The 9,738-nt window shown below is 44.3% G+C and overlaps 1 protein-coding gene across 1 annotated transcript; it reads left to right on the top strand.

Moving 5' to 3' along the window:
• Window positions 1-542: 542 nt before the first annotated feature.
• Window positions 543-9,516, top strand: LOC307242942 (NACHT, LRR and PYD domains-containing protein 3-like; the record flags this gene model as incomplete). Its single annotated transcript, XM_080017590.1, is given in 13 exon segments — window positions 543-670; window positions 1,804-1,920; window positions 2,161-2,274; window positions 2,364-2,477; window positions 3,371-3,446; window positions 3,585-3,816; window positions 4,397-6,015; window positions 6,019-6,200; window positions 7,727-7,900; window positions 8,321-8,494; window positions 8,711-8,757; window positions 8,984-9,198; window positions 9,202-9,516. Coding segments are annotated over 13 exon segments (3,507 nt in total).
• Window positions 9,517-9,738: the final 222 nt, after the last annotated feature.

Raw genomic sequence — 9,738 nt, 5'->3', positions numbered from 1 at the left:
TGTGGCGTTCAGGTCTCCATCAGCAGAACCCCCCTTTCTGGGGCTGGTAGCGGTTGATCTCTACTTGGAGATGGTCAAAAAGGTATTTGTTAAAATAGGGAGATTCCTGGGGGGGGATGGTATGCTGCACATATATATAAATTGTTATCACATTTGTTGTGATTCTATTTAATTTCAGCGACATATGTGTTGTCGCTTTTTTGATTGGTTTTAATTGGTTTGACAGATCCACAACAACATCAATTTTCCACAACATTTAAAATGCAGGAGGGTCAAGTTGCCTGTGCTTTGGAGGGTGAATCCATCGTTGTTGTACCTGCTCACTGAGGTTTAGAGATGGAGCCAGATCTCCACCCGCATTCACACCTTCTCTGTGTGAGCTGAACCTACCGCTCACTTAGCTGCTGTGCAACACTTGCTGTACACACAGTCCGTCTGCACTCGCTGATGTGGGAGTTGGTTCCCGGTTCCTGGTTGGACCGGTTTGACTTCAAACTCATGTGATGACACTTGAGAAGGAAAGTTTTACTGAGGAGGAACAAATGAACACAAGCAGCCAGGACGGGCTGTGGAGGAACAGCAGCGTCTTCTCTCTACACATCAAGAAGGTCAAATGTCTCAGTGGATTCAACGGACTGGAACCTACCAGGGAACAGTGGACGTATGAAGGGTGAGGTAGGAACACAGCTCCCGACACTATATTTGTATGAGCTCATGTATTTTTGAAGAAAGCTAGAATGTGACGTTGGTTCTTGTTGATCATTTACCTTCTATTTGAAGAGGTTCCACAGGTTGGACTGAAAAACATTTGATCTGCATCCGCTTCATGTAGAACACCAGGTCGGAAAGGGAATGACCTTAGTTTCAAGCTTTATATGTAAAATACATGTACCTGTCTCACTGCTTACATACCTGCCTTACTGATCATGTTTCACTTATGATATACCCGTCTATCTGCCTGTCTTACTGAAAGGGGTGAGATTTACAGGAAATCTCAAACAATCTGGTGTTGCAGGAAGTCATTCCTTTCTAACTTGAAGAGAATAGAAAGGAATGCTTAAGATGCAAAGATTGAAGACTGGAACAAAGAAACATCAACACAAGCGAGAGAATCTCAAATCAGAGATGATAGACCAGCGAGAGAGACAGAACCACCTCATGGACTGGGAGCGAGAGTCCACCACATTGTCACATGAGCCAAGGTCAAGAAAAGTGTGTTTCTGTTTGGACACAATGGCTGAACGGTGACTTCTTGGAGACTGTAAATCATTCAGTTTGAGTTAAATGTTGTGAAACTGGAGGAGCGATGATCAATATTCATCCCTCATTCAATGTGATCAGTGAAACGTGCTGTTCGCTGCATCTGATTGGGTAGAAATACAGAGCTTGTTCTGATCAATAAGAAATGCAGGTATTGTTGTTATTGGTTTAAAGTGCAAAGTGTGTTGTGATTAATAACATGCAGAGCTTGTAGTGAACTCTTTCTGTTTAAATGTTGTTGCGGAACCTGTTTGGCCTGCAGGTCGGACTTTGACCACCTGTGGTTAAGTGAAACACTGTGACATCATCATGCTGTCTGAATTTAAAGGTCTGCCGTCAACTATGAATGTGTCTGAGGAGAGAGAGGAGGGGCGTCCCACCACTAAAACAACTCAGTCTGGGGAACATGGCGGCCCGAGCAAAGCTAAGAGGTAAAATGAGGATCTCTGAGCATCTGGGACTGTTGTCCATCTCAGAGTCCAAAAGTGATGTCACTACACCTTCATTAGTCTGAGGAAAAGCTCTGTGTGTGTTGTGTTGAAGCCCAGAGCAGCAGGAGAGTCCAGAGGGTCCTGCACCCAGTGGGGTCTCCATCAAGAGTGACCAATCTATGAATATACCTTTGGTGTTTAAAGATGGAGATCAGTCTACGGGGCAGAGGTGAGGATTTATCAAATAGTTGATCAAATACAACAGTTAAACATCCTCAAATCCTAACGTCCAGATGGTGCTTAGATGGTAGCTCAGGCGGTAGAGCTGGTGGTCTAGTGAACCTTGAGCAAGACACTTAACCCCTAATTGCTCCTGATGGCTGCGTCCGTCAGTGTTTGAACAATTGTAAGTCACTTTGGATAAAAGCGTCTGCTAAATGTAATGTAATGCTTATTGTTTATCTGGTAGATTCCATCAGGTGAGAGCAGACTGTCCTGAACCCAGCTGTGTCTCCATGAAGAGTGACTGGTCTATGGATATACCTTTGGTGTTTAAAGATGGAGATCAGTCTACGGAGCAGAGGTGAGGATTTATCAAATAGATGATCAAATACAACAGTTAAACATCCTCAAATCCTAACGTCCAGATGGTGCTTATTGTTTATCTGGTAGATTCCATCAGGAGAGAGCAGACTGTCCTGAACCCAGCTGTGTCTCCATGAAGAGCGACCGGTCGATGAATATACCATTGGTGTTTAAAGATGGCCGCCCCTCCAGGCAGAAGAGGTAGGACTTTCAAACAGATGATGGAAACAGAGGAGATGGTTTTTATCATTCTCTACTGAGCAGAGGGAACAAGTCAGGAGGAAATGATTTGGTCAGAACCAGCGTTAAAGCACGACGTCAGTGACAGGGAGGGCTTTTGTTGTTTAAATTATTGTGTATATCCATTTAGTTAAGTAGAAATATATAAATTACTGCTTCAACTTTAAAAGTAGTAGTGTGTAGTGCACTGAATTCAAGCTTCCTGTGATATTGGATATTGATTTCAACTGCTGCAAACATGCCAACCTGCCCTGATGCATTGTGGGACGTTGTTTTAAAATGACTAATCCCGTCTGTTGCCTATTTATAATGAATTGTATTTTTAGTTGTATTCATGTTTTATACTTATTAAGGCATATTTCCATTTGTTCAATTGTTGAATTCTGTCTATATATATTTGTGTGGTAGGATCCAAATGTGTCAAATAAAAAGGTGTGGCTGGGGCTGCACGAGGGACCCCTCTAAACTTGAACTTGTCCGTCAGTTTTGAAGAACACGATTGGTGAATACCGCCTTGTTTTCATTGATGGGAGTGCAACTGAACAAACAACTGTGTTGATTGTGAACCACAGTGAAATGGAGAGGAAAAGAAAGGTAAAAACAGCCAAGGATAGCACCGTATCAAAGGAGGTGGAGTGTGAATATGTATTTGGGAACAGGACTCGTGTGGTGGGTCGCTCTGTGAGTCAAAGTCCCGGGTCGTTTTTCAGTCCCATCAGAACCTTCAACCTCTGTCACATCCAAGAGTGTCACCTCTAACTCTGTGTGTGTGTGTGTGTGTGTGTGTGTGTGTGTGTGTGTGTGTGTGTGTGTGTGTGTGTGTGTGTGTGTGTGTGTGTGTGTGTTCTCCACAGAGACCAGCAGAGGTCAGAGGTCACCAGTGGTCAGTCTGGACAGCAGCATCAAACAGACCTGGACTCCTTATTCCTGGTGTGTAAATGTCCAACAAGCTCCAAATGACATGAAGCAGCATGTGTTGTGGTGCTGATGGTCTCCATGCTTCCTCTTCACACCAGTGGGATGTGAATCCAGGACAGTAAAGTTCTCACTGATGTTCTTCTGTTCCAGCTGCTGGAGGACAACATGGTCACCTTTGTGAAGGAGGAGCTGAAGAGGCTCCGGAAGGTTCTGAGTCCAGATGACCCACAATGCTCAGAGAGGCAGAGGGAGGAAGAGGATGATGAGGTGGACGGTGAGGAAGAGGAGCAGAGGAGGAGCGCCAGAGAGGGAGTTGTGAACATCACACTGCACTTCCTGAGGAGGATGAAGCAGGAGGATGTGGCTGACTCTCTGCAGAGCAGTAAGAGACTGTGATTCACACATTTAAAGGAACATTCCACTCTGGTTCTCTGCTTTATTAGTACAACTGTTTCTGGGAAGAAAATGAGAGCTCTACCAATTCTCTACATGTAGAGTTCAGAGATATATCCAGGAGACAGTCGCTAGGAGACAGTCACTAGGAGACAGTCGCTAAGAGACAGTCGGAGATTTATAGTAGTTTTAGTACCTTTTTAATGGTAGATTTATGGTACTACTAGAACCTTTTTAATGGGAGATTTATCATAGTACTAGTACCTTTGGGAGATTTCTCCACCTCCATATCAGAGTAGAATGGTCTGCTACTAATAAGCCAGTAAAGCTACATGTCGGTTATCATGGTGGAATGTGTTAACATCAGTAAAGCTGCAGATTTATGACCAACTGCACAGTTAACCTCCACATCACACACATACAGTCAGTTAGTCTGCTTGTTCCAACTGTGATGAGCTAAATAGACAACATGGGTTTGTGAGTTTTATACATTTAGCAGGAAATATTGACATTATTCTCATTGACACTAACATCTACTCATTGATGTTCTCTGTTGCTTCTTCTTTCAGTAAATCTTGCTCCTGTCTGCCGACGTAAACTGAAGTCTCATATGAAGGAGAAGTTCCAGTGTTTGTACGAGGGAATCGCTAAAGCAGGACAACCAACACTTCTGAACCAGATCTACACAGAGCTCTACATCACAGAGGGAGGGGGTGAGGAGGTCAACCAGGAACATGAGGTCAGACTGATTGAAGCAGCTTCCAGGAAAACAGTGACACAAGAAACAGCAATCAAATGTCAAGACATCTTTAAACCCTTACCTGGACAAGATCAACCAATCAGAACACTGATGACAACGGGCGTGGCTGGCATTGGTAAAACAGTGTTAACACACAAGTTCACTCTGGACTGGGCTGAAGACAAAGCCAACCAGGACATACACTTCACATTTCTATTCACCTTCAGAGAGCTGAACTTGCTGAAAGGGAAACAGTTCAGTTTGGTGGAACTTGTTCATCACTTCTTTATTGAAACCAAAGAATCAGGAATCTGCAGCTTCGACAAGTTCCAAGTTGTGTTCATCTTGGACGGTCTGGATGAGTGTCGACTTCCTCTGGACTTCCAGAACAATGAGATGTGGACTGATGTCACAGCGTCCACCTCAGTGGACGTTCTGCTGACAAACCTCATCAAGGGCAACCTGCTTCCCTCTGCTCGCCTCTGGATAACCACACGACCTGCAGCAGCCAATCAGATCCCTCCTGAGTGTGTGGACATGGTGACAGAGGTGAGAGGCTTCAGTGACCCACAGAAGGAGGAATTCTTCAGGAAGAGATTCAGAGAAGAGAAGCAGGCTGACACCATCATCTCCCACATCAAGGCATCACGCAGCCTCCACATCATGTGTCACATCCCAGTCTTCTGTTGGATCACTGCTACAGTTCTGGATCACGTCCTGACAACAGCCCAGAGAGGAGCGATGCCCAAGACCCTGACTGAGATGTACATCCACTTCCTGCTGGTTCAGTCCATACAGGGGAATGTCAAGTATCATGGAGGATCTGGGACAGATCCACACTGGAATACAGAGAGCAAGAAGATCATTCTGTCCCTGGGAAAACTGGCCTTTGAGCAGCTGGAGAAAGGAAACCTTTTCTTCTATGAAGCAGACCTGGCAGAGTGTGGCATTGATGTCAGAGCAGCCTCAGTGTACTCAGGAGTCTTCACCCAGATCTTTAAAGAGGAGTGTGGGCTTTACCAGGACAAGGTTTTCTGCTTTGTCCATCTGAGCATCCAGGACTTTCTGGCTGCTGTTTATGTCTTTCTGACATTCACCAGCACCGGTGTCAATCTGCTGTCAAAACCACAACCAACATCAAAGTTATCTAAGGGAAAGAACAAGAAACCTGACTTATACTCCCTCTACCAGAGTGCTGTGGACAAGGCCTTGCAGAGTGTCAATGGACACCTGGACTTGTTCCTTCGCTTCCTATTGGGCCTTTCCCTGGAGACCAATCAGCTGCTCCTAACAGGCCTGCTGGAACAGACAGGAAGTACCTCAGTGACCAATCAGGAAACAGTGCTTTACATCAAGAAGAAGTTTAATGAGAATCTCTCTCCAGAAAGAAGCATCAACCTGTTCCACTGTCTGAATGAGCTGAATGACCGTTCTCTAGTGGAGGAGATCTAACATCACCTGAGATCAGGAAGTCTCTCCACAGTGAACCTCTCCCCTGCTCAGTGGTCAGCTCTGGTCTTCATCTTACTGTCATCAGAAGAGGAGCTGGAAGTGTTTGACCTGAAGAAATACTCTGCCTCAGAGGAGGCTCTTCTGAGGCTGCTGCCCATGGTCAAAGCCTCCAAAACATCTCTGTAGGTGCACAGATAACATACATATATGAAGTGCACACTGTTTGACAACCGATGAGATATTAGAAGTTAATATGTGTGTAAATCTAATATAAAAAAAAGTATTAATCTTTGTGTGTGTGTGTGTGTGTGTGTGTGTGTGTGTCTGTGTGTGTGTGCGTGTGTGTGCGTGTGTGTGCGTGTGGGTGCGTGTGTGTGTGTGTGTGTGTGTGTGTGTGTGTGTGTGTGTGTGTGCAGGCTGAGAGGCTGTAATCTGTCAGAGAGAAGCTGTGAAGCTCTGGCCTCAGTTCTAAACTCCAACTCCTCTCGTCTGTGAGAGCTGGACCTGAGCACCAATGATCTGCAGGATTCAGGAGTGAAGCTGCTCTCTGCTGGACTGGGGAGTCCACACTGTGCACTGGACACTCTCAGGTCAGTGTTACTCAACCTTGACCGAAATATTCCAATCATATTGAGATTTGTATACATGTTTACTGTAAAGCACTATGTCAATATACACTATTAAATACAGGTAATATAACTTCATTTACACAATGCATATAATACATATACATCATTATTCTAAATCATAACATTAATGAATATAATAATCATATCAGGGTAATGATAATTTGTAAAAACAATTTATTTATTCCTATCTCTTAGATAGCTCATACAGTTTAACCACAGCCTTTTTCCAAACAATGTAATTGAACAACGTTCCAAAAAGTCACAGCTTCCATCACAGTTACAGTCTCACAGACCTTTACATCCTCACATTCAAAGGACAGTTAAATGACGACCCCCCCAACCCTAAATTACGGACCAGGAAAAAATTCCCAGAACCCCAGACAGAAACATAAAGGACCCTTGAGAAGGGACTTGAGAGAGGGATCCTCCTTCCAGGATGGCTAGGAGAGCAATCGGTGCAGAGTGAGGAAGATAGACATGGAATGAAGAACAGCAAAACAGACAATGTCAGAACTACCAATTATCCAGGAGAATATAATGGAAGAGACGTGAAATTGGAATAAAACAAAGGTGTCGTGGTTATTTTAAATGATGACTTTCCCATGAAATGTTATTATAATAACCACTGTGGGACCTAATGGGGTATTTGTCTTCATCCACCATGTTCATTGTATCACAAAAACAACTCCAAGAAACTTAATGTCCAGAGTAATTAAAAAATAAAGGTATTCAATGGTCAAAGGCAATACATCAATTGGCTCCTACAAAAGGACTCAACATAATGTGAAGCTGCATAATCCAGGTGTTCTGAAGCCAAATCATAGATCCTTGAGTCCACTCTCATAATCATGTGTTTGTAGATGTATTATTATTATTAATTATGTTAAATCGTATTTAATGTACAATCTACCTTATGTGACCTGTATGAAAACACATTCTCTTGAGATATAAGTCCATTAGTGTGTGTGTGTGTGTGTGCGTGCGTGCGTGCGTGCGTGCGTGCGTGCGTGCGTGCGTGCGTGCGTGCGTGCGTGCGTGCGTGCGTGCGTGTGTGTGTGTGTGTGTGTGTGTGTGTGCAGGCTGAGAGGCTGTAATCTGTCAGAGAGAAGCTGTGAAGCTCTGGCCTCAGTTCTCAGCTCCAACTCCTCTCGTCTGAGAGAGCTGGACCTGAGCACCAACGATCTGCAGGATTCAGGAGTGAAGCTGCTCTCTGCTGGACTGGGGAGTCCACACTGTGCACTGGACACTCTCAGGTCAGTGTTACTCAACCTCTGGAACCAACTGGATCATGAATAGACATCAAATAATGATCCATTTACATGAAAGTCCTTCTGACAAAGTGTTTTAGAACATGGAACATATATGTCTGCATGATTTACATTTTTAAATCACTCATACAACTACTTGACTGATATTATTACACGGCTCTATAGAATAATGACTGATTGGTCAATCAGTGGTCAGTTATTTCTGAATGACGTTTGTCTGTTAATAATGACGTTGTAAGGGGGAACAACTCCTCCCTCCATGTCTTCACATCCTGCTACCATGGAGCTGGCATACTGCTTCTAAAATAATTTCAAATAAATATTCCATCTCATTGTATTATGTGTCTGTTGCTGTAGTAACCGTTTTCCTGATGTTGACACCTGTGCTTCATGTTGTGTTTGCAGCTTGTCAGGTTGTCTGCTCACACAGGAGGGCGTGGCTTCTCTGGCCTCAGCTCTGAGCTCCAACCCGTCCCATCTGAGAGAGCTGGACCTGAGCTACAACCACCCAGGAGAGGCAGGAGTGAGGCTGCTCTCTGCTGGCCTGGAGGACCCACGCTGGAGACTGGACACTCTCAGGTATGTAGAGACCAGCGGACACTCCCTGACAAGCTCTTCTACAAGGAGGATGCTCCACAACCGTGTGGTCAATCATACTGGGATGGTGGGGAACATGCTTTGTTGTTAGACAGCACTTATGACTGATGTATGATGGGAAAAGATGGATACGGGAGCTTCTTAATGTCCATGTTTCCCTGAATTAAGAGAACGTTCTTCTCTGACTGTTCTTCCCAGGGTGGAGCACGGTGGAGCGTGGAGGCTAAAACCAGGGCTGAGGAAGTGTAAGTGTCTGTTTTTTTGATTCATTACTATTTATCAACTATTGAGATGGAAAGTCCATCCACACAGCAGTACGGGACGTCCATCCATTCAGATCCTACTGAGAATGAAGATGATGGTTGACATCATGTGTCTTCATCACACTGCTGATAAATGGACAATCTTGAACTTGAACTTGAACTTGTTAGATTATAAACTGTTGCTGTATTGTGTCTTGTTCTCCACCAGATGGTGTTAAACTCACACTGGACCCAAACACAGCACACAGACAACTCGATCTGTCTGACAACAAGAGGAAGGTGATGAAGGTTGAAGAGGAGCAGCCACAACCTGATCACACAGAGAGATTTGACATCTGGAAACAGGTGTTGTGTAGAGAAGGTCTGACTGGACGCTGCTACTGGGAGGTAGAGAGGGAAGGAAGGGTTGAAATAGGAATGACATAGAGAGGAATCAGAAGCAGTGATGACTGCTGTGTTGGATTGAATGACAAGTCCTGGATTCTGTCTTGTTCTGATGATCATTGCTCTGCCTGGTACAATGACAGTGGAACAGACATAAATCTCCCTCCGCCCTCTGCTCGTCACAGAGTAGGAGTGTATCTGGACTGGTCTGCTGGCACTCTGTCCTTCTACTCAGTTTCCTCTGACACACTGAGACACCTCCACACCTTCTACACCACATTCACTGAACCACTCCACCCTGGATTTAAGTTGTGCTCTGGTTCCTCCGTGTCTCTGTATCAGATGGAGGAGGTGTAGTATCCTCTCTCTAAAAACTGAACTGAATATTCAATGTTTTTATCACATAGTTCTTAAACACTGTACGTATTTGCCTTTCCATGCTGTGGTACATTTGTGTATATGACATATTTTTATAGTAATTTTCCCTTCATCTGTATATAACTTTACTGTCAAAATAAGTTTTGGAGTCATGTTGATGTTTGTTAACCTGCTGTTGTCCAGTCTTCTGCATGTTACAGT

The sequence above is a fragment of the Zeus faber genome, assembly GCF_960531495.2.
Source record: "Zeus faber genome assembly, chromosome: 17".
Classification (NCBI taxonomy): domain Eukaryota; kingdom Metazoa; phylum Chordata; class Actinopteri; order Zeiformes; family Zeidae; genus Zeus; species Zeus faber.
The sequence above is the reverse complement of the archived record's forward strand: the minus strand, read 5'-3'. Positions and strand labels throughout refer to the sequence as shown.